This window comes from Anomalospiza imberbis, chromosome 1 (genome assembly GCF_031753505.1).
Source record: "Anomalospiza imberbis isolate Cuckoo-Finch-1a 21T00152 chromosome 1, ASM3175350v1, whole genome shotgun sequence".
Classification (NCBI taxonomy): Eukaryota; Metazoa; Chordata; class Aves; order Passeriformes; family Viduidae; genus Anomalospiza; species Anomalospiza imberbis.
In genome coordinates this window covers 70,609,145-70,634,581 of record NC_089681.1, presented here as the reverse complement: position 1 = coordinate 70,634,581, position 25,437 = coordinate 70,609,145, and the positions used below count along the sequence as shown (strand labels likewise).

At 35.4% G+C, this 25,437-nt stretch overlaps 1 protein-coding gene across 1 annotated transcript in view; it reads left to right on the top strand.

Annotated features, from left to right (window-relative positions):
• Window positions 1–25,437, top strand: part of ABCA13 (ATP binding cassette subfamily A member 13) — a 164,633-nt gene that overhangs the window by 84,527 nt on the left and 54,669 nt on the right. The window contains exons 36-41 of the mRNA XM_068185206.1: window positions 9,735–9,981; window positions 10,929–11,018; window positions 11,601–11,673; window positions 13,238–13,356; window positions 14,314–14,401; window positions 20,743–20,851. Of these exons, the coding sequence (XP_068041307.1) occupies window positions 9,735–9,981; window positions 10,929–11,018; window positions 11,601–11,673; window positions 13,238–13,356; window positions 14,314–14,401; window positions 20,743–20,851 (726 nt within the window). The remainder of the gene's footprint in view (window positions 1–9,734; window positions 9,982–10,928; window positions 11,019–11,600; window positions 11,674–13,237; window positions 13,357–14,313; window positions 14,402–20,742; window positions 20,852–25,437) is intronic.

Below are 25,437 nucleotides of genomic sequence, written 5' to 3'. Positions count from 1 at the left end.
CTATTTAATCTGTCTAGTTGGAAATGCTATGATACTTAGCATTAAGTCTCACACATAATGTTATGGGAAGTGGTAGAGCAAAGTTCAGATTTTATTTTTGCCCTGCCCTTTCACCACTTTTTCATCACACACAGCAAAATTACTGTGGGTTGTAGCCCTATTGTCTGCATCGGATTCAATCTTGAAATTTTGTAACTTGAGTCTATTGGTTGAAATCTGTGGGTTAAATGCTAACAACTTTCTGAGTATTGATTTACAGTTCTAGAAAGAAGAGGAACCTGCCTCAATAAGTGTGCTGCTTATTGTAATAAGAGAGTATATTCTAGTGCACAAGATGTATCTGATTGTTGTTTGCCTGTGCATACACAAATATATTCTTTCTCTTGGCCATGTCTTGCATAAATATATCAATACCTATGAAATGAATTGGGATTTTTTTTTTCAATTCTGACAGTCTGTGCTTTTCTTCTACTGTTGTACCTTCAAAGAGTACAGACAGAAGGTGAAACTAAGCTTCCATTTTGTAGACAGTCTCTGCTTGTTTTTCAGCTCTTCCTTTACTTACCTCCTCCTCCTCCACATGGCAACTCATTGCAGGTGCATCACTGCAGGGGAGATAGTACTGCATTAAAAGGATATCTATTTGCAAAATTATCTCCTGGAAATTGAAATTAGCATAGCTGTTAATATTGCAAGTTAACCATGCAGAAACTCAAAATCAGAGACTTGGAGTTTTCAAATCTGCAGTAATTTTCTTTTCCAAGACATGATAGCCTGTCTACCTGACTGAACATTTGTCTTTTTGTTTGTTTGTTGGTTTGTTTGTTTCCAAAGAATATTCCCATCCCATAATGATGAAGTTGCCCTGGCCACAGTAGAGTTCACTGCACAAGTCTAAAAAAACACTTGGTGTTTGATTCCAACTTCTTTTTCAGAATGGTTTAAGCTGGCAAACATCCCAACTAGGATGAAGAGATATAAATGATGGCAAATCAGGAAAAAAACCCTGGAAATGTAACAAAAGAGATTGGTTTAGGCATCACAAATGTAGAAACAATTGAAACCTTCTATTTATGAATTATTGGAAGGGTGCATTCAGCAATATGTCCTCCTCTTCCACCAGGCCCAGACTAGCTTAGGTGGCCATTCACCAGATTACTTGCCTGTCAGTGTACCAACTGTATTTGGCTCTCCAAGGTGTCTGTAGCATGCTGGATAGGAAGACAGCACCATTTTTTCCCATTTCCTTATGCTCATGTACTGTTTGTGTTCTTATGGCTGGAGAAGGCAAAGAAACAGAGTATTTTGCACTAGAAAATTAATTCCCTTCATTGAAAGTAATGACAATGCTTTTATAACCTGGAAGTGCTACATTCCCAAATAAATATACGCTCAGTCAAGTTTCTGCTATGGATACATTCGTGCCCATTTCCACACTAGTAAAAACAACAAGGGGCATTTTGAGACCAGCTCACACTTGAGCAGCAACAAGGGTGTTGTTTTTTCCTAGCTGCTGTGGTAGCTATTATTGTTTATTGTATGAGCCACGGTGCCTTGGAAAACCAAATCTAAAGTCATGCCCTGTTGTTCCAGACACCCTACAGACTAATAGTAAGAATAAAAAACCCAGGTCCTTACTACCTCTGACAGCTTGCAGTCTAGTCTTAAGACTGAATGCAATTAGTGGGTAAAACAGAAAAATAGGTTTGGGAAGGCACGAGTATAAAGCAAGCACAAATTAAAAGCAGAGATCTCAGATCATTGTCTTTCTGACTATTTTATTTACTTGCTAAAGGCCATTTGGACTTTCTTGCTTCCTCAAATTTACATTTAGAGATTGGTTGTGATGCACATCTGTTTTAAAGTTTTTACTTACTACCACACATGTGGTACATGGTGTGGCACTTTTAGAAGATTTTCTGTTATTTAGTATGAGTGATGACAAAGCATAATGGTTTTTTTTGCATTGATATGAGATTGAGTATTCTTGCATTAAATAGAGGGTTAAAACAGTCAGGCAATTCTGTAGGCATGTGAATATTAGTTATATGTTAATTAAAGAGGCTGGCTTTCCTTCTTTCTGACTTGAATGGGCGTTTCAGATACCTAAATTCATATTTCATATAATAGAATTATGATGTTGGATATAAGTAGTTGTGATTGTGAACATATAAAGGAAGGGAAAACTAGAATCTAATTTTTAATTTTAATCTACTTTGTATAATTGTGAAGAAATATTTTCCTTGCATTCAGCAGTGCTCATCTCTTCATCTATTGTTCATACCTCTAGTAAGCGTTAACTTTGAGAAAATGCAAGTTCTTGAAATTAAAGGATGATATTCATAATGTGCATGAGGCCATGTTATGCCTGGAGAGAAAATAAAGACCTTTAGTTGTATTCTTTTTTACACTTAAACCTGTTCTGACTATTTTGTAGATCTTTGCAGCAGCATAGTGTGATGGTGGTTGGATGTTGAAAAAGCAGGTTCAGGTAGGGACTCTGATCAAGTTCACATTGTAAACTCTAAAAATTTGGAGAATTTGGGGGACAGGAATAGTCATTTGCTGCATTTAATGACCTCTTGAGAATCTAGGTCATGTACTGTATTCAGGTTATTTTGAGAGCTATCTTGCTGTATATCCTAATGTATTCTCTTCATTTGGGTTATTCAGTATTCAAAAATTAGTCCTAATTTTAATTATTTCCCAGTCTTCTAGTTACCTATCCCAAAACTATCCCATGGTAGGGTTAAGGTCCAAGAGGAGTAGAGTATTTTAGATTGGTGCTTGAAGTGTTTGTATGAGTCATATTTCATGTGAAACTTTAAGCTGAAAATTCCTTGTTTTAATTCCTTGTTTCCTCTCCCAACAAAATAATTAAAAAAGAGTGGAGTGTTGTAGATGTCGGTGAACCCAATGGGAAGAATGATGATGTCTGACTTATTTCAGAAGGCTGAATGATTTCTTTATTATAATTATGCTATGATACATTAATATACTATATAAAAGTGGATACTTAAAACTACATCCTACTTTCTCTATCATATCTAACTAACTCACAACTCGTGACCCTGTTCTCCAGAGTCCAGACACGGGTGGATCTGATTAGCCATCAGGCCCAAATAATCCACCGTGATCCAACCAGACATTCGCTCTAGGTAAACAATTCTACAAACACATTCCACAAGAGAAAAACAAGGAGCAGAAATAGAAATTGTTTTCTCTTTCATTTCTCTCTGTCACCTCAATGAAAAATCCTGAGAGATAGAGAAATGTGCTTGCTACAGTGGAGCTCATGTTTTGGTTAATAAATTTACAGAATCAGAACCACACAATCATTTAGAAAGGAAAAGTCCTCCAAGATCATCAAATCCAGTCTATGACCTAACACCACCATATCAACTAGACCATGGCTCTGAGTGCCACATTGTCTTTTCTTAAACACCCCTGGGACAGTCACTCCACAACCTCCTTGGGCAGCCCATTCCAATGTTGCATCACACTTTCTGTGAAGAAATTCTTCCTAATATCCAACCTAAACCTCCCCTAGTTCAGTTTAAGACTCCTCTTGTCCTGTCACTGGTTTCTTGGGAGAAGAGACTGACCACAACCTGGCTACAGCCTCCTTTCAGAGAGTTGTAGAGAATGATAATGTCCCCCCTGAGCCTCCTTTTCTGCAGGCTAAGCAACCCCAGATCCCTCAGCCATTTTGCATAAGACTTGTGCTCCAGGCCCTTAATCAGATTCATTGTCCTTCTTTGGGTCTGTATTTTCCATTGCCACTTAATTATGTGCCTTATGTTATTTGTACAATGCGTCTACATTGTGACAAACCTGAATGAAAATCTTGGCTGCAAAGAGTGATGTCCAGGATCAAATGCTCTTGCTTAGATACACCTCTGTCACTGCTTGAATAACAATGCAGCAAGTAAGAGTAAAGAAAATTATTTTATGTATCAAGGTTTTTTACTCTCTAACACCTGGATGTTTTAACTTTTCTTTTGAAAAAACCACTTTACATTTCTGTTTTTCATTTAACTAGTGAAAGTCAGATATATCTCCTCTCCAACATGTCAAGTGTGAGGGTACTGCAAAGCGTTTCTCCCTCTAAGATTTAAGTCCAATTGTATCCCACCAGGTCTTCACCCCCTTACACATTGCTGGGAGTAGACAATTCCTACTCTGTTTAGTCCTGATTTTAGGATGTATTTCTTTTAAATACAGTGATAAGTTTGAAAGGAGTTTGCCCCATTCTTTTCCTAAACTTTTTGTGTACAAATGAACTTTTGTTCATACCCCTTATTCTAGGAAATAAAAAAGTAATAAAGAGCTTAAAGAGGTTCCTTTATGAGTTTGCTAGTATTTTTTCTAGGGACAGGTTTTTAGATTGTGAGATTTGGGTGTTGGAGTTTCTTCAGTGAGAGTATACAGCACATTTTTCTGGTTACACTGGTTCTTGATTTTTCAATAGGAATCAGACGTATTGTTCACACGATCATTTCAGTGGTCTTCAGTGTGATAAAATATTAAGCGTGTCAGATCTTGAACAAGAATAATATCTTAGATAAAGGAAGAAAATTGTCTAATCAGTCAACTGTCTGGTTTGAGGAAAAGGGCTTAAGAAATCTGAGTTGTGAAGGGGGTTCTTTACAAGGTTGGGGAGTGACAGACACCAGTTCCTTGGCTTTAAACATGTTAATTCTGTTGATGAACTCTACAGTTGCCTAGATCTCTATTACTCTGTCTCAAAGGTCTTCAGGCCTATGCAGAATCCTATTTTGGGATCTGGCACTCAGAATGTAAAGCTAAATTTTTAATTAAAACTCTACATGCTTTACCTTCAAAAATGTTACTTAATTGGATTAATCAATATGTATGGAGTAGGGAAAAACTCTTAGACAGGAAATTCTTAAAATGGAAACAATTTGAATCAATGTTTTAGATAAAATATTCACAATGCCAAAAATTAAAAATAGCCTGAGGGGAGGAATAGGAGGATTTATATCTAAAAATGCCCCAAGGGAACTTCTCTCGTGAAATTCCCCTCAAAATAAATATTTTTCTGATCAGATTTGGATAGAGAGAACTCATTACTCCATTAGATATAAGCCAGAATCAGTCACTGTATGAAACACAGACCAGATGCATTCCCTTTATACTTTACACCATCAAAGTGCCTTTTATTCACATTCCCCACATGAAAATCTGTATTTGACATCCTTCTGGAAAAAAAATCAATATAATAACAATTTTTATAATGAGTAGAAAAATGTGCAATACGAGGAAGAACATTTTTATATCTTCTAATGAACTGCTGTGCACAGATTGGTGGGCTAGCACTGCCTCTAGGCCACTATGGTGTGTGCTGAAATGCAGAATGATGTCAGTTCACTTGCTCAGCTTAGAACTACTTGTTGGCACAAAACTTCTGATAAACCAATAAATATATGCTGCCTCTGAATGCAACCAGATTTGTATGAGCTAGCTCAACTGTTTTGCCAGGATATTGCATCTCCAAGTATTACCTTCCTAGAATCTGGGCCTCCTCTAAATGACTTGCCTAAATGCCAAAGTGACAGAAGTAGAATCGAAAATGTATGCTCCTGACTGTTAGTTTATCTATTGCATAGTCCATCTTTCCTTCTGCACTATGAAAAACATTAGAATTACATTGTTTTCTAGAAGTGAAAAATACAGGAGAAAAGGATAATCTAAAACCAAATTAGAGACTTTTATAATAATCGTTTCTGCTCCTAATTCTAAAGCAGTTTATAGGCAAGGATTTTAATAATTTTTGTTTCTGGATTTTAGGCCTTGTTCTGTTTCCCTGTACCGAATATTAACCTGTATATATTGGAAACTAGCAAAGGTCTTGTCTGTAATACAAAGCAGAATCTGGATGAATTGGGAAGTACAAATTAATTGTGAACATAATTGCACTTCTGGTGGATAATTGCAATCGTAAGTCAAGCAAGACAACTTCTAACACTTGGGTCAGGTTTTTAATTCTGTGATCTAAATTATTAATGAGGATATTTTCATAAGCTTTCTACATAAAAATTGACTTCATAACAGAGAGGTCAGCTGGTCTTGTCTCCTAGCCTTTATGATTCTCAGTGATAATCAGAAGCTGTTTTCCCATAAATGTATGCTGGTTTTATGCACCCTGACATACATACCAGATGTAGGTGGTGAATTACTTACAAGCTTTATGGAGCAAAAATTAGTTCTTTAGGTTCCAGTTGAAAGAGTGATTTAATAGCTTGGGAATCTTGAAAGCTGTATTGAGTCTATTATGTAAAGCCCGGTGCAGGCTACTTTTCACAGTGTGGCTGCAGTCAGATGAAGTGGTATAATGCATAAAGAAAACAAATTGATCAGTACAAGCATGTCTAATATTATCATATAAATCAGTAGTGTTTCCACATCTGATAGACAGCTGCACTGAACACATTATATCTTGAGACTGATACCGTGTCAATATAAGAAGATTTGAGACAAGCAGCAAGGTTGATTAGGAGTATAAAGATTTCTATAAGAGAAGAGTGAAAGGTTGAAATTATTTATGCAGAGATGGATTGAAAACTTCTATAACCTCTCTCCTAAAGCAAGATTTAAGAGTCCATCCAGCATCATCAAATAGAATAAATTCAAAACAAATAAGCAAGAATTTTGTTTTGTACCTGAAACACAAAGAAATGACAGACTTCAAGGTCACAAAGATGGAAATTTAAGATAATTCAGAAAGGTATTTGGCACCCTTTTCAATTAGAATTTTAAACAGTAAACATATGAGGTTTTAGAAAAGATAAATCACTTTAGAGTGCCTGAGTCAAACAGTCAAACATATACTTCCACTATAATGGTTTATTGCATCTTCTTGGGGTGTGTCTTGGCGCATTGGCATTATGAATATTGAGTAAGAGTTAGGATATTGGACAAAATGAGCAATTATTTATATTCATGGTGACAATTTTCCTTCCTTTGGCAATCTGAATCAAGTTGTTATAATTTATCTCTGCTCTTTTTGTCAAGAAAAAAGAATGGATGGCAGCTCTGATTTCCCTTTCTGTCCCCAGAAAGTAGATGTCATAGTTGCCTTTCAGAGATTCAAAGGGTCAAATATTTTGAAGACTCTTTCATTCACATCTCCTGTTAATGATCTATAAGCAGGTCTAGGACTACAGAAAATATCTAATTCTGTGCTTCTTTTCTGGCATTTTGCTACTTAGATAAATGAGAGATGTTATGCTTTACAATTTCAGGGATGTTAAGCTGGAAGCACTTACTGGGTGTGTTTTAGTCAAAAAACACTCATACCTTGAAAATTTTTCTGCCTCTGAGTGTCTCAATTTTTGTATTGTGAGACTCTTACCATGATAATATGAAGAACTTCATACATTCCTAAGTTTTCTTAAAAAAAAAAAAAAAAATTCTTAACAAGAGTGTCTCCTCCTCCTACTCCAATTTACAGAACAAAAAATTCCAAGCCTAACTCTTCTTGATCAGGGCACTTGAAAGCTGGATTGGAATCTGAATTCTGAAGCTACTTTTACTCTCCACAGATTCAAAACCTTAAATCCCATTTGTGTTAGCTGTCAAATTAGCAAGGTATGGTTGTGATTAGAATACCTTACAGAGATAATTTCTGCTCAATGGGATTTTCTGGGGAAAAAAGAAATAAAATTCAGTTGCAGAGTTAAAGGAATAAATACTGGAATTTCCCCCCAAAATAACCCCTGAAATAATTAATTATAGCCTGTTAAAATCAGAGAATATTAACATTGAAAATGCTGGTCAAGCAGGTCAAGAGCAGGTTACTTAGGGCCATGTCCAGGCCAGTCTTGAGTTTTGATTGTTTTCTTCACAGTGAAATTTATTTTCCTAATTTATTATACCAGAATTTCCCAGGTACCAGCTGGCACCTGTTGTAACTTGTCCTTTCCCTGAGCAGAGATTTTGGTACCTGATGCCACTATGGTTCTTAAGTGTTGCTAGGGAACTGCTCCTGCTGCCAGGAGGTTCTCCTTGTCCCCAGTGCCTGACAGAAAGGTGACTCCAGACAGGGTGGATCTCCTCCAGGTGTGGGTATGCACACACGTCTGCGTTAAAAGGTACTGTTAGCCAGTGTTTTGCTCATCTTTGCCCCCAAGGGACACGCCAACTAACCAGCTCCTCCTCCTGTTGGATCCAGGATCCCTGACAGGGCAGTGACCATCAGTCCAGCCAGTTGTCCTTGTTGTCCTCCACACCCCATTTGACTGTAGGAAACCATGTCACAGGCTTTGTTAAATCAAAATAAACAGCACACAGTGCTCATCCTTCATTCACCAAACCAGTCCTCTATTCATGCTGAGCTCTCAGGTGACACAGTTCAATTGTATCATATTTATTCCTGGTCATTTCTTGTTTTTCATATCCTGGGAGCTATTTTCTGGAGAATTAGACGTGTGATCTTCCCAGGGACTGAGGGTGATTAACCTGTATTTACCTGGAGTAATGAGAGCAGAATTTGAGGTGTTTGTTCAATGACCATGGTCAGAAGTTTGGCTTATTATCTGATTATTTTTTCTCTCTGTTTGCCTCACTTCTTGGCTAAAAATACTCTTTTAGAACAATGCAAAGGGTCTGGGATTAAAATTCTGTAAACTCAGATAAAAACTGTTCTAAGGACAATTAATTTGAGGTTACTTGAGAACTTCCATAAATGTAACTGTTTAAACATGGAGCTTGGAAATGCTGGTTAGTGTTCTCAATATGCAGAAGGAAAGGTAATAAGAGGCAAATCACAAGTGTTCATAAAATATAGCATGACTTTGAACACTCTAATAAACAGGCTATTCGGTCTTGCTACGGTACAAATGCCTGTGGTAGTAAATCTGTCAGACACGGCTATGATGTGAGGAAGGAAAGAGATTGAAGGACATTCTACTGGGCAAGGCCACAGGCAAGAGAGTTTGATAAGAACCTGCACATACCTAGAAGGCATTAGGGGCTAAAATGGAGGTAGAGTGATTGGTGTGATTCACATATGTCTGACAGAATGAGAAAATAAAATTAAGGGAGAGTCTATTGGGAAACCAATTGATTTGTAAGATGTTAATAAGCTGTGGACACACTCCCATGTGACTCTGAAGGACAGCCCATGAGCTCTGAAAACTGAATTGACTAACAAATATGAAAATTTTATCAGTCCCATATGAGCAGGGAAATGAATGGAATGCTTTTATGAGAATCAATGTGCCTAGCAACTGTGATGCTCTGAAGAGGATCCATTGAAATTTCTGTGGAAAAGTTTTTGCTGATTCCAGTCAAGGTAGATCAAGACATTACTGTGAATACAGGCCATGTTTATCAGAGTAATTTGTCCAGGAACAAAGGTGGCAATGCACAAGGAATGGACAAACCATAGGACAAACCAAGTGCATGACCATAGGGAATACCTAGGGAAAATAGTATTCAGTAAGCCATTAGCTGTGCATGGGAACCTAAAGAGATATGTTGACTAAATATCTGTTTTCCCTCACAGGAAGAGGTAATTTGTTAATTGGTTATACTTGGAAGCAATGTGGTATGGGGCTATACTGTTCCATTCAGGAGAGCATGCTAGGCTTATGTAGTTTGATTTATTAGAGCTAAAAGACTGTTATGTTCTATATGTGACAATATAGCATGTGAAAGTTCAGTTTGGTTTTTCGTGTTTGTCAAAATGTTTTTCCTTTCGTCTCACTTAGATATTTCTCTTGCGGGAGCCTCAAATGTGCGTGGAGCCCACCTTGTTCTCACACAGATTGTTGCCCTTCTGATGAAGAGGTTTCACCACACAGGGCGAGACTGGAGAGGAAGCCTGTCAAACGTGTTGCTGCCCATCCTCTTTGTTGCACTCGCAATGGCCTTGTTTAGTGTGAAGCCGCTGGCTATCGATTATCCTTCTCTCAAGCTGACACCAAGACTTTATGACAATGCAGAATCCTTCTTTAGGTAAAGGGCTCATCCATCATCATCAATATCCAGGGTTTTGGGACCTTTACCCTTGAGTTCTTCTATCGTAAAGACCTTCTTGTATTCTAGAAAGAATGATAAGTTACTTTTTAGAATAGTTATATGGGAATTTTTTTAGATGTTTAGTACACTTTTATAGATTATTATGAGGGAAAGATAAAATTAGAAAAGCTTTGTGTGAATGATTTTCTGGAGGAAAGGGCAAAGACTTTGGAGAAGATTGAACTCAAATCAATACCAGCCATGACCATTTATATGTAAATGAACAAGTGTATTGAACAAGCATATTTGAACGAGCCTTTGCATGCTTCATTTAAAAAAATTGCTTAGGCCGGAAGTTATTTTCTTAAAATATTTCTTGGGTTTGAAAATGCCTCACAGTATTTACAATGCCTGCTACTCTTCTTCCTCAACATAATTTCTATATGTTCAGCTATGAAATCAACTAGATTATTTATTTATATATTTTTAATGTGCAGTATCTATAGAGTTAATCTATATACAGTGCTAATTGCACATATAAGTCACTTTCTCTACTGTGCAAATATATAGATGAACATAGCAAGAAGCTGTTTGAAATTATAATAAAAATTTGCTTTATAATCATAAAAACACTTTAGCAATACCAACCGCTAGAAATGCATGATTATAAGGAGAGGGATGCCTATGGGTAGATGTTGAGATTTGTTTAACCATAATTGTAATGAATTTTCTTTATATGTTCACATAGAGTTTTTTTGAAATGAGATTATTTTGGTATGTTTCCTATGCATGGATTTTATCGGCCTTTAATTTTTTGGAAAATACATAGGACATTGAGAATGAAAGTTAATAGAGCTAGACATATTAACATGTCTTTATTTCTTTTCTTTTTTTATTTTTATTTCCCCTTCACTCCTTATACTCCTATGGCCCTCTTTGAACAGTACTGAAGATGGTAACCTAGGGAAACTTTCTCAGGTTCTACTGGGATATTTTTCTGATTGGGACCACAGATGCATGCATTCACAACATGGGTAATTGTAACTAATGTAACTATTTCCCTAATTTAAATATTGAACATTTTTTTTTTTTTCTTTCTGTGTAATGGATTATCTTAGCCTTTTTTTGGCAGCATGGCATTGGTGACAAATCGTTTCTGATAAAGAGGCTGCATCCAAGTGAAGAACAAAGTCGGCTTTACTGTTAAAGGTCTGATCCATACATCTTAAAAGTCAGTGGCAGCTTTCCGATTAATTTCAGGATGATTTTGATCAAGCCTGGTGTCCATATGAAGGATGAATAGACAATAAAGAAAATATTTGTTAGGAAGCATTCTAGATTTCCAAATTCAGGAATGAAGTGGTGACAATGCTTTAATAATTGCTGCAAATATGAGACACGAGGCTCATTTGATGCCTATATAAATATTTTTAATAAATCAACTTTGATAAACATGGGTAAAATTTGTATCACTCTAGACACAGTTGCAGTTGTGATCAAATGCTAAGAAGGTGTTAGCATGCCAGATCTGCTCATTACTCTCTGGATTTCTTCTGTTAATTAACATATTCCTTTCATTTCCTAGTTATAATTTTTATTATGTCTATTCCCATTAGAAAAAATAATTCATGCTGGCAGACAGCATCTATGTCATCTCAGGATTCATGCAGATGTGTGTCTGAACAGGAGGTATGTAATTTTTTATTTACTTATGTATGTATAAAATGTATGTGTGTATATTACTTCTAATTCCTTGGCTGCTGTTTTTGAAAGGCTGGTGAAAGTGATAAGGAAATAAATCCTCAAAGGTCTGACTTTGTTATGATTTGAGATTTACTTCTGTTTTACCCGATGAAATTGTACACAATTTTCTTGTTTATATGTATATAAATATATGTTTTTATACATATGTGCACTAGAAATGGCTATAGATTGATCTGAAATAACAGGATCAGAGACAGCTGAACTATTTTCAGCAGATGCAACTTAGTTTAAATATGTTCTAGGACTCTGATTAAGAAAAACCTCCATGTAAAACAAGGTTAAAACATAACACTTCCATAACATCTGGAAGACTACCTACTTTCAAAGGGAAGGGTGGGTGAACCTAGCTGATAGAACCCATGGCAGAATTTACACATAAATGAGATTTAATTGTTGGAGTTTGATTTTCGTTTGGATTTTGGATTTCAAAATACAACAGGCTTCAAGAAATTATTGATTTTGAAAAACATAAAGAATTTCTGACCTTCTTAACAAATTATTTTTCCTGCTGACTTGCTCTGAGTTGAGTAATAAACAAAAATATGAAACTTTGTCTGAGGTGACAAATGTATTTCCCCAAAAGGGAATATCCTGCAAAAAAAAAGGTTCTTTTGTTTATAAAGATAAATTATTTAGAATAAGAGTTGCATATGAAATATAGCATTACAGTTTTGGGAAAAATGGAAGGAGGAAACTTATTTTTTGCTTTTCTGGTCAAGGAATAAGTTTGCCTCTAATACTAAAGAGACTTAAAATACAAGAACATTGAATAAAATACAAATGGGAACTTTCACAGGGAGAGGTCTATTAACCATGAAAAGTGAAAGTCAGTTGACAGAGGAGGCAGAACTTCTATCTGTGAGCTATAAGAGTAATCTTTGAGAGTGAATTTTTATTTTCTGTAGGTTTGAGACATCAAATAAGCATTAAATTTTTTCTTTTGATTGGCATAAAGTGCTTTGTAAAGCTTCTGAGATAATTGAGTCTGATATCTGTCACTTTTTCTTTGGTTGTGAGAATGTCCCAATGAACCATTAGAAGACATCTTCCTTTATTCCTCTCTTCATCTCATCAATGAAATTTTTAGAAGCTTATAACATTAATTAGAATTTTGCTTTTATCTCATATTTATCTGGTGCCTATTTTGTGTTTCTTCTCAGGAAAAACAAATAAAAAGCAGACTTGCCTTTTTCATTGCTGTAAACATTCCTAAGCTTATATACAAGTTTTGATGTTTTCAAAACAAACTGACTGACAGGGTTGCAAGAGAAATCAAAGAGATTTCTAATGTGTAGGTGGCACAATCATTTGAGTTGCCTTATAAACATAAAAATATTCATAATTTATTGAAAATCTGTTAAAGCTGGAAAGGCAAATTGAGGTAAAAAGAAGTGCTGTAAAATCTAGATCAAAATCAAAAAATAAGGCTAAATGTAGTGCCACTGCTTTTAAAAAGTGTTTTACTTATTTTATGTATACTTTTTTTCAGATGTGCACAACTTTCAATACCTCTGCTCCCTATATGAAGAATAAGAAAGGACATATTTTTTATAATCTTTCAGGGTTCCCTGTGGAAGAGTATTTAGTGAGGTCTTCCAACAAAACAAGGTAATCTTAAAATGTCTAACCTTTGCTTATCCTTTGTGTATAAGCCCCATAGTCCTTCCTGATCCAAAGCATAGACATTTTTCACTGAGAATATAAAGGGTCGTTGTCTTTATTTGGTGATTGTTATCAAGGTGTAGAGCTAGGCTGTGATTCAAGGTGATGTGAAAGGCTCTCAATGGTCACATCTCAGAACTTCCTCCAGCAGCTGCCTGATGATCTCCTCTAAGCGTACTCTGGAGTTTCTTCCATGTAGTGAGTTATTTCAGCATCTCAGAGATGCGTATCTAAACCAGGTGAACAATATAATTTTCATTCCTCAGAGATTCAATCAAATAGAGGTGGATATGCCCTAATTAATATTTTCTTTGAAGTAAAAAGGGCTGGTATGCCCCTGGCAATGCTTCATATTCTGTGATGTCAGCAACAGAGTTTATCTGCTGTATTTTGAAGTTTGTTTATGTGCCTTTACAACTCAACCACTGCTGATAATGTAAGTGGAAATATTAGACCATGTATGATTTTATCGAGGAGAAGAAAGTGTTAGCCACTTGTATATTAAAAGAAGGGGCATCTGATTTGATAGAGGTAAGCATCTTTGGATGAAAGATTTGAGCTAATATATAAATGGTTTAGGAAGAAGTAAAGCTGTTCAAGATACTTCTGAAGTCAGTAATACCTCACTTGCTCACAACTGTTCCTGCTGCTCAAAGATTTCAGCTTTCAGAAAGCAATAATTCTTATCTAAGGGAATACCTTTGCTGGAAAAAAAGCCAGTAATATTCACCTGATTAAAAAATACATTGTCCCCCTTCTGTTTAACAAGGAAGGAGTTTGTGAGGAGTGAAGTTTTACTTTCAGTTGAAAAATAAAGCATTAGTGTAGCTATTTCAACTTTACCCTTGCAAGAAATCTGCAGAGCTTAAGGGAGATAACTTTTTGTTTCATTTCTATTATCAGATATGGTGGTTGGTCTTTTGGAGGGATGAAAACATTTGAAATTCAGGATAAAAAATTGAATAACACTAAATCTCAGCCTCTGGCTAAGGTAAGAGTTGCATGTATGTGTGCACATCTGTATGTATGTATTGATTACTTTTTCAGGCCTCAGACATCACAACACGTAGTAAATAATAAATCATTACATGAAATGCTTGCACTTGAATAATTGGGAAAAAAATCCTCTGTCTCTTGTTGTCTAACTCTGTTCATAATTCTTGAAGTAACCTCCTGTGTTTGATAAACTGTTTTAAATGAGTAAAATGATATACCTTTTTTTTTTCTCCCAGTGAACTCATTTTAGAATCTAAGTTTAAAACTTGTTTTTAGATAGTCAGCGAATAATATTTTTTGTTTGTATTCTACAAAAAGCTGATGTCAGAATTGACCAAAATGCATCGAACATCACAGTAATGGGTTGCTGTTGATGCTTTTTCATGCCTACAAGGGATACTTTACTTTGCTTCATTTCTCTCACCATCCTCCCCCTAAGAGTAAAGACGTCTTCCAGGAGCAACTCCTTCTGCATAACAAACATACTTTTCTCAAAAGACCCTTTTAAAAATGTTACAAGGGAAATCAAATTGCCTGCATTGGTAAGTGCTTGTTAGCCTCCAGGTCTCATCCCAAGTTTTCACAATATGGAGATACTGGACCTCTGCACTGCATAATAAAAGGCCTTAAGGAAAAGCCCTTTATTGCAGTTGTGCTTAGAATAATCCTTCTTTGATTTTTGGGATCCATTCAAATGCAGATGCATTACAAGTAGAGGAACAGCAGTTTTGGAGAAGTATTGATGCATATCAGTGAGAGGTCTCTATTTTTGTATTTGAGGCAAAAAAGATTTGTTGAGAGAAAGCTATGCATTTTCCAGAATCTAGATTAAGATGGGTATGAAAGAAAGATGCTTCTGCCTTTAAATTTTTTTAATGTAAATATAGATTTTAATTTCTCTTATTAAAAAAAAAAAAAAAAGGAACAGCATAAATAAGCTCTATCCCAAAATCCATTTTGAGACAAAATGTTAGGAAAAAATACAGATTTTTCTCCAGTTCAATGTAATTTCATGCTTAGTTTTGCAAAATAATTTCCTGTTTCTAATGCTTTTTCCATATAATTTGTTAGATATCTCCCTATTTTAAGTAAAAATCTGATCATATACAGATTTTCATTTTGGTCATTTGCAATCTTTCTTCTAATCCCATGTATTTTATAGGTTTGAACTCTAGTTCCATCATTCCTTCATGAGTAGCCTGAAAGTTTTCAGCAATTTTTTTTTCTTCCATTTTTTCCTGTATATCTTCAATCATTTTAGATTCTTGTTTTGACATGCTTGCACTGTGGTCCTTTTTTTTTGTTTGTTTGGTATAGAGCACCACCTGCCATCAGGACAAGGATAAATTATAGTTATACTCTTAGTAAGTAAGCTTCATATTTCAGACCCAAAGCAAATAGTGGAGTAAATTTATAAAGGGCACTGTGTTAGCTAAAGCATCTCCTGGAAATGTCTTTCAAGGCATGCAATGTCAAGTTATTGCATTAACCTTTCAGTAACTAATGACCAGATTTCTACTTTGACCTTTCAGGTCTGTTCATGAGACAGTGAATGTACCATTTAAATAGCCTTGTATGAAAGAAAATAAGAAATTTGCATTTGAAGAGAATTACTGTATGATTCACTTCATTTTAGAACATTTCTGAATCTTTATACATTCTTCTCCAGTACTTGAAAAGCCAACATTTTTTCTTGTTCAAATTAAAAATATATATTTAGTAACTATTTTACTGTACCTAAACATACTGTGCTGTGTATACTACATGCATGGTATATGCATGCACATGAAGAATGTGTAATGTGCATACAAGAGAATATATCTATGATGTAACAAATATGGGTGATTAAAAACATTGATTATTGGCATTCATTGATGATCGGTGCTAAGTAGCAAAAGAACAACTTCTCAATTTTTTTGTATTTTCTTGACAATATATTCTTTGGCTTCCTTTGGTAATATGGCGAAAAAATTGTTCCATAATAGCTTCAGTGTTGCTGTTTTTTATAGCATAATGAAATATAGGAAGAACATGTGGTAATTTTAAATACTGCCAAAAGGCAAATTGTACTGTTCACATCTCATTTGGAAGAATACATTTTTCCAATCCCAAAGGGTGGGGCTTGTGGCTTTACAGTACAGTAATTGTATAAGTGTCCAGGAAAAAAATTACATCTTTCTAGTTTAATATCAATCATGAATCTGGTCCAGCAATTCTGAGGGATTTCTCTGCTCCTTCTCATCCTTTTTTCTTGATAGGCCATATGTTAGCTGAAATGTCAGTCTAGCTTTATTCTGGAATATTAATGGCAAGTAAAAGGTTATGTAATAATGTAAAACACGTCTTCACGTCTTCACAGAACTTCAGTCTGATGTGGTGAGGGGCTGTGTTTTTCCTTGGGAAAGAATTTTCCTAACTATGTATAGAATATAAAGTAAAAATTAATTATATTGATGTATATAGTTTTCTGTTTCTCAGCTCTTTTCTGCCATCTGTAAATAACTACCTGTGTGGCACAAGAGTAATATGAAAGATGTTTCAGCTGGAGCTAGTGCATTTCATTTTTTAATATAATTTTGAATAAGAAAAAAGTCTTTAGAAAAAAGACCTTAAATATATCTTCTGGTGAAGTGAACAACCTTAAATGTCTCTTTTTCCTGTTTATAATAAATTAAATATCCATTTGGTTATTTTCTCACAGTTTGATTCAGTTACATAATGCAGCTTGGAAGATAATTCCAATTAACATGTTGGATATTGAAATATATTATTACACACAATGCTCTATTGTGCTATTCATTTGAATACTGGTTGCATTACTTTATTTCAAAGGTGCTCTCTGAACATTTGCGACCTTTCCCCTGCCTAAATTAAATGAGGATGTGTTGTCAGAATTTTGCTTTGTGGTTTTTTTTTTTAATTGCCTTTTATTTCCCAATACAACAGACACAATTTCAGTGGAGTTTCATTATGTATGTATGTATGTAAAACTTGCTATTTTGCAAAAAACTTTCAAAATCTGATAGAATTAGAGATGGGTGTATGGGCCTGCGAAAAAGACAGGTTACTCTTGATCACTTATTTCTGTTTTTTTTGCCCTGATTGCTATTCGCATAGGAGGTCCTGCAGTGCAAAGATTTTCAGTTTTCCTCGTCAATCTTAGGCTTTCTTTCACTACTTTTCATTAAAGACCGCTCTTGTTGATTAATGAATGGGAGATCTAGTTTGTGGAATAATTTGTGGGAACTGAACTGGAGAACAACAAAGGAATTTCATAACTTTGCAAAGAGGGGAAGACATAAGGGTTTGTTCTTTTTTTAGTTTCTTTACATATGGGGACATAAGAGTTTAAGACTTTTGAGTACCATTGCATGGCACATGCAAGCAATCCAGGGGATCAGGCACAGCCTATGTGGATTTACGAAAGGCAGGTCCTGCATGACCAACCTGACCTTCTATGACAAAATTACCTGCTTTCCAGGTGAGGGAAAGGCTGTGGATGTTGTCTGTCCAGACTTCAGTAAAGCATTTGACACTGTCTCCTACAGCATGCTCCTTGTAAAACTGGCTTCTTGTAGCTTGGATGGCTGACTTTTTGATGGCTAAAAAGCTGATTGTATGGCTGGGCAAGAGAGTTGTGGTGCTACATCCTCTTGGTCGCTGGTCACTAGTCATGTTCCCCAGGGCTCAGTTTTGGGGCTGGTCCTACTTAACATCCTTGTTGATGAACTGGATGTGGGGATTGAGTGCACCCTCTGTAAATATGCAGATGACACTAAGCTGTATGGGTGAGTTGATCTGCTTGAAGTTAGGAAGGCTTCTCAGAGAGGCTTGGACAGACTCAGTCATTGGGCTGAGGACAACTGCATGAGGTCCTATGAGTTGAAATGCTGTGTCTGGCACTTGTGTCCCAGCAGCCCCATGCAGTGATACAAGCTGGTGGAGAAGTGGCTTGAGAGTTTTCCGGCAGAAAAGGGACCTGAGGGTACTGGTTGACCACCAGCTGAATATGAGCCAATGTGTGCCCAGGTAATGACATTTTGGCCTGTATAAAGAATAGCATAACCAGCAGGACCAGGGCAGTGATTTTCACCTGGTATTCAGCATTGGTGAGACTGTACCTCAAGTACTGTGTTCAGTTCTGGGCACCTCACTTGAAAATAACACTGTGAGGTGCTGAAGCGTGTCCAGAGAAGAGCAGCAAGGCTTCTGATGGGTCTACAGAACATGTATTATGAGAAATGTCTGAAGGAGCTGGGTTTATTTAGTCTTGAGAACAAGAAGCTCGGGGGGGGGCCTCATTCCTCTCTACAACTCCCTGAAAGAAGGCTTTGGTGTCTGGTCTCTTCTGCTGAGCCTACAGAGAGAAGGAGAAGATATTGCCTTGAGATGAAACTGGTGAGATTCAGATTAGCTATCAGAAAAAATTCACTGTGAGGGGGATCAGGAATTGGAATAGCTTTCCCAGGGAGTTGGTGCAGTCATCCCTGGAGGTGTTTAAGAAGTGTTTGGATTTGATGTTGGGTGATATAGTTTAGTGTTCTAGGAGTTACAGTGGTAGTGCCGGGTTAGTGGTTGGACTTGATGATGTTAAAGGTCTCTTCCAACTTTGATGATTCGATGATACTGTTGAGATTTCAAGCAGTTGTGAATACCACATAAAGAAGAGTAGAAAATGTGAAAGGTAGTGCAGGCAAGCATAATGGCAGGTCAAAGCTGCTAATTTTTTCAAGATGGCTAACAGAACTTGTGGCAAAGATGATTGAAGGGTGAGAGGCAGAGAAGAAATGACAGTGGACCTCAATGTGGTTCTTGGAATCATGATCTAAGATAGATGGGAGGAAATAAAATGGAGTCAGAGTATTGTAAACCTCACCTCACAAAAATGTGGAGATTCAAACAAGTAAGTAGTAAGGAGAATTAATAAGAAGGAAATGATTAAGAAAGGGAAACAGGACAGAAGATTAGGCAGCCTACACTGGGAAATATAGAGGAGAATGTGTCAGAAAAAACAGTCAGAGTCTGGAATTAGGCTCCAAGTAAGGTTTATTTGGATAGTATCATTAATAAAAAAAGGCAGAATTATCTGCAAGTAAATGAGAACAGCATCAAAAGAGAGATAAGAGAATCTTTAGGGAAGATTCTAAGATGTAACTGTATAGATGATAATTCTAGAAATGATGGAATTTTAGGAAAGGAGTGTTAAGGCAATAAAAATGTATATTAAATCCTGTTCACATTGCATTATGATTCAGAATCCAGAAAGACAGTGAAGATTGCCCTACCTGGAATGTACAAAATGCAGAGTACAAACAGCTAATATCAAAGACAGAAAGGTAAGGAGTTTTTCAACTGTTTAAAAAAGTGAGAAGAAAGGGTGCTATGGTGCGAGAAATAAATAGTAATCAGATGGTTTTAAGTGTCACTGAGACTGAAAACAAACATCCATAATAATTTGACTTCATTTTCAGTATGGATAATATAGATACAAAGGCACTATGATTAACTATAGTGGTTGATAAGAATCAGTTGCTAACTGCAGAGGAAACTCAAACCTCACTGTATTTGGTTTTGGGACATATCAAGCTCTCAGCAATGGTTCTAGCAAGTGGAAGTGTGGATTAAGAGTACTTTATCAAGTCAGGGTGAATTTGCATAGATGAAGTATATGTTGCAACAGAATTGTTTCCCTGTGTTCCTCAGAGACACTGGCTTGTCTTGTCTGCCTTAAAGTTTGTCTGCATCAATTTCTCCATGTTCAACAAGCCACTGATGCTGGATTCTGAATCATAATGCAAAGTGAAAAGCTTTGTCTATGGAACAGCTTCATACCTTGTAAAGAGTGCCTCCTTGATTCTTTCTTTCCCCCTCTTTCTAGAATATTCTGGTCTTAGATACTTTATGCTGTGTGTCATATGTAGGTATTATTTCAAGAAGTCTCTGGAATTTCAATGATTCTTCCAATTCTAGCATTAGTTTTACTCATATTTTTGTATTTTTGATCAAATTGGTAGTTATTTTCACATTGATATCCCTCTATTTGTTCAACCATGTGTGTGTAAGGGAAGGAGGACACAATGTTCCATTAAATCAGAGAATCTCAATTTAGTAATGAACATATGTGTACAGCTCCAACAACAGAAAACTGCTGCATGTTGTTGAAAGACTTATGCAAATCAACCAATTCTGTTCTGCCTGGTTAGCTTTCTTCCATAAATAAATGTCATAACAAAAGAATTAGACATCCTTCATGCAATTCTTAAAGGTATGTAGACTTTCAGATCAGCATGCAGATTGAACTAATTTTTGATTGACAATTTCTATTCTTTCTTCCAGGTGTGGTATAACCAAAAAGGTTTCCATTCGCTGCCATCCTACTTAAATGAACTCAATAACTTCATTCTGTGGCTGAATTTACCTTCTAATGTGGATTGGAGACAGTATGGTAATAGTCTGTTTTTATTCATATGTTTTGGAAAGTAGTTTTTAAATAAACTATAATAATTATAAGTATGAAAATTTTTCAGTTTACAGTGAGATTTCAGAATTCCATTTCTCCGGAGGACTGAAAAGTGAAAATTTTAATTACAAAGAAAGTTTTTGTGGAGAATATAGTACACAGTAAGGTAAAATTTGAATTTAAAGCTCAACATGTCATAGGAGTTCCTTACAAAGGCATTCCTGTGGAATAAGTAAGTGTAAATTTGTTTGGGATATTAGTCCCTCTGAAACTGCTGCTAGGGCTTACTTAAATGGCATGATTAAGGCACAAGGGACTATGGATTTATAACTTATTTGACACTTTGCTATATCTCCTTATAAATCCAGATTAACCTGTAAATTCACAGAGCAATTTGATGTTTCGTAGCATCCTGTTACTCAAGGAACAGGAAAGGCTACTATATCTTATTATTGTGCAAAACAAAAAGAGCAATTAATATACCTGGCTTGTGAATTCTCTATTTCAGATATCCTGAACTTTATAAAAAATTGTTAAAGTAAAAATTTAAAAACTGACATCTAAAAAAACGACTGCTGCCAAAGACTCAGCTGTTAACACAGAAACACAGATGAACTTTTAGGATGTGGAAATCTAATTTGAAATCTGGACTTGATTAATTTCACAAGTTCATGTTAACTTCTATTCATGCCAGTTCCTTTAAATCTTAAAAATTCTGTTAAATAGGAATTTGGTTTAAGGAAATTTAAAAAGAGCTTTTGACCAATTTTTAAGAGTTCTTGCAAACTTAGGATGGTTTTCTGTAATGGTAAAATGATTTTAAGTGTTTTTATAATTAAGAAGGAAGACTAAATTAGTGAAAATGGGGAAGGAATCCTGAGAATCTAAAACCAGAGATTCATTAAGAAAAGTTTCTGGCATATCCAAGAAAAAAGAGTAATGACTTGCTTTCAAGATGGCTGGGGTTTCATTTTTCTAAATGAATTATGAGAATAGGTCAAAGGTAATATGTTTACATAGAAACTTTGAATTAAATTAAATGAGATATTTTAATGAGAATTTTTAATAGAAATCAATTTTTAATCAACTTTCCCTGCACTTCATGACTCTTACTGATGCTAGCTTTTTTACTATACCATTAGATATCCTATTCTGGAACTTAAATGTTTGCTTACCCTTACTTTTATATTTATCATGGAGAGTCAGAGTTTACTGTCCTGCTTACACTCAGAGAAAATGACAGCTATCCCAAGGATTGTGAGAATGATTTGGTTTTTGATGTTGCATGACACAGAAACACAGCAAGCACAACAGTGCTTAAGAAATACTTCAAGTCTGGTACTGACATCTGTACAAGTATGGGTTCATTGCATAATCTTGTGGCAGAATATGCTAGCTGCCTGTGGAAGTAGAGCTTAAGAGAAAGTAATTTATTTATTTGTTCATCTATTGGAGAAGTGCAATGAAGAGGGACTGATCATGCTCTTGAGGCATAATGCAGAGGGAACTGTCACAGACATCTTGGGAAGATAGGTCTAGTTACCTACCTAGATGTCTGTATGTATTTGTGTACTCATGTTTGTGTGTGTATTGTTTGTGGAGACCAATATATATGTATATTTTATTTCTAAAATCCTCAACAGTTTTCCAGTGCTGTATGGGCCACTGGAACTCAGTTCACTTTGATGTTTAACTTTCTCTTATTCAGGGATACTGTTCTAACAGAGAAGAACTATTCATATGCTTTTGTTATTCAAATTGTTATATGCAGTCCTGTAAGTCAGCAGTCAGAAGACCACATACTGTGTTCCAAGACTGAAATCTATTATTTTTGATTTTGTTTCTTCATCCAAATTCTGTTTATAGGCAAGGTCATTTCTAGAATACTGTTGGAAATTGCTGTGAGGAAGCTTGTTAAGATGTTGTAGAAACATGGCTTTGTAGTTCTGCCTCGCATTAATGACATGTTATTTCATAGAACAACTTTTTTCCAACAGAACCAGCGCTTCTATATTACTTTTAAGTGACATAAAAATAATTTGGTACTTTAAGAGGGATTGTAAGGACAAAATATTTTCTTTCTTCACAAAAAAAAAAAAAAATTGCTTTACAGGAAGAAGCTTACTAAAATAGAGTAGAGCATTGCCATGGATGTAAACACAATAACAGCAACTACGATATTGAAACAACCTTGAACAAGGTCAACAAGATCAACCACTTGTTTAAGTGCTCATACAAAAGCTAAGAAACCCTTTTACTTAGCAGTTATATCCTATGTGTATTTCTTGAACATGAACCCAGTAGGAGTTCTCCCAATATCTTTGGAGGAGGGAAGAGTCTTTACAGACCACATGCTGAGTTCTACCTGCTTTGCCCACAAGGACAGATCCAGTAACTTTCAATGAAGATCAGTAGTACTAGTCCAAGTTTGTGAGAGATTTTGATAAAAAAGGAGCTGAGCAGAAAAGTAATTGCTTTTGTTTAAAGTATGTTCTGCAGTCATGAGGATACAGAGAATATAGACTTATGATTTAGTATGAAAGTTTGAAGGAAAAAATTTTACCCAAGAGTATAGAGGACATATGCTGCCTTGCGCTGGTTTATATCCCAAGGGATTTGTATCTGTTCAAAAAGCTTTGAAAACAATTGATTATTATTTTTTGTTCTGTCAGTCCAAGTTACTGAGTCTTCAGCACTCAGCAACAGGTAATTATATCTATTTAGTGATTAAAACATCTGTCCTCTTTGCTATTGTGTAATCTGATCTTCAAATACTTTCTCTGCAAGTAGAGAGATTTCTCCTCACCCCGTCTTTTTACAATTTGGGATTATTGCTAAATTTCTCTGTGGGGATGCTTGGAAAGTTACAATGTTTGTTTCTTGTCGTTTTCATGTAAATAGTGATGTGTCTGTTGAAGAAAATGTGTGTGCCCAGCTGGAGGAGCATGTAACTAGATCGAGCAACAGAAATTGGCCCAATCAGTTTATGTCAGTTTATTGTAGTAAATGAAACAGATGTCTCTTTTGGAACAGCAGTTCAGTAATACTTCTTGTATAAAAAAAATATGTCACTTTCTCTATCACGTGGATATTCACCCCTACCTTCAACATCATCTAAGTCTGTGATCCCAGTGTGGGAAAAAGTAATCTGTCTCAACTGTGGAAGAAATCAAATGCATTCTGTTTTCTAGTGGGTTATAAATTTAGCAGTAGATGATGAAAATGAACATGTTAATAAATTAATTAAAAAAAAAAAAGTAAGACGCTTCAACAAAGAAAGTAAGATATGCTGGATTTTTGTCCAAACTTTCACCTCTGACTGGTATTCAAGCTTATATGAATGACGTTTTCTAATCTTTTTCTGAAATGCTGCATTCTTACAACTAAGTAATGTAATTGTGAGCAAATAAAAGTGCAATAATGAAGTAAGAAGAATAAAAAAAACAAGAAATGCAGTATTTTTTGCTTAAGATAGAAATTTTGAACAAGTAAAAATGTTGTTTTTCCACACCTGATTGTATAATATTGAGTGAGAATATGTTTATTATGATGGAGTATAGGAGAAGGACTATAATCTTGCTCTTAGGGTGGTTGAGTGGTTGTCATCTATAATTTTGTCTGTAAAGTAGAGAGGTCAAAAAATGTTCTTGCATCACTGTTCAAAGAACAAAAATGTCTCAGTATAGAAGGGCCTTTTGCAATGCAACTGCCCCATCTTAGGATTCATATTGAAGTCACTGATTTTTTAAAAAAGCTTTCATACTAGGATTCCTTGTAGTTTTCATTAGCATCCTCATTTATTTCAGATTCAATTCTTCAAAAGAACAGAAGGGATCAAGGGAGTAATTTTCAGCTGAATTTTGGTGGAAAGTGGCTGTATTGTTTCCTGAATGCTAACTTTAAACCTTATTACAAAGGAAACTGAAATAGCCTTTGGGTGGAACCTTCTTAACCATGTCTAGTTAGTGGGAGAAACTAAAATAGAAACCATTAATGATGCTGCTGCCTGCGAAATCCTCCATAAAATATAATTTTTTATAATATAAATAATATATTTATATATATAATATATATAATATAGAATATAAATTTTTACAACATAAAATTGTAATTTTCAGTTAATAGTAATGTCTCATTTTATCCAAATAGAAATATTGTCACACATGTGTATATACATAAAATATATATATATGTACTACCTCCATTATTTTTATACATAATATTTTGTTTAATCTGAAATAAAATGTCTGGAATAAAGAAAGGTAGATTGGTATTATATTCAAGTCTACCACAATAATGGTATTTAGAATCAGTAGTACAGATCTAAACTGAGCTATATACGCAAGATTCAGCTTGACATAACAGACAGTGTACAAAGAAGTTCCAAGAGACACACCCAAAATACAGTGCAGAACCAGAAAATATACCAAAGAATAGCTCTGAGTAATCTACAGTGATGGCATACAAGCTTGAAGACCTTTAGGTTTTTTTTCATCTAGATTTCTTCAACTGATACTGAAAAAGTATTGCTGGGTTCATATCACTTTCCTCATTTTTACTGAAAAACCACA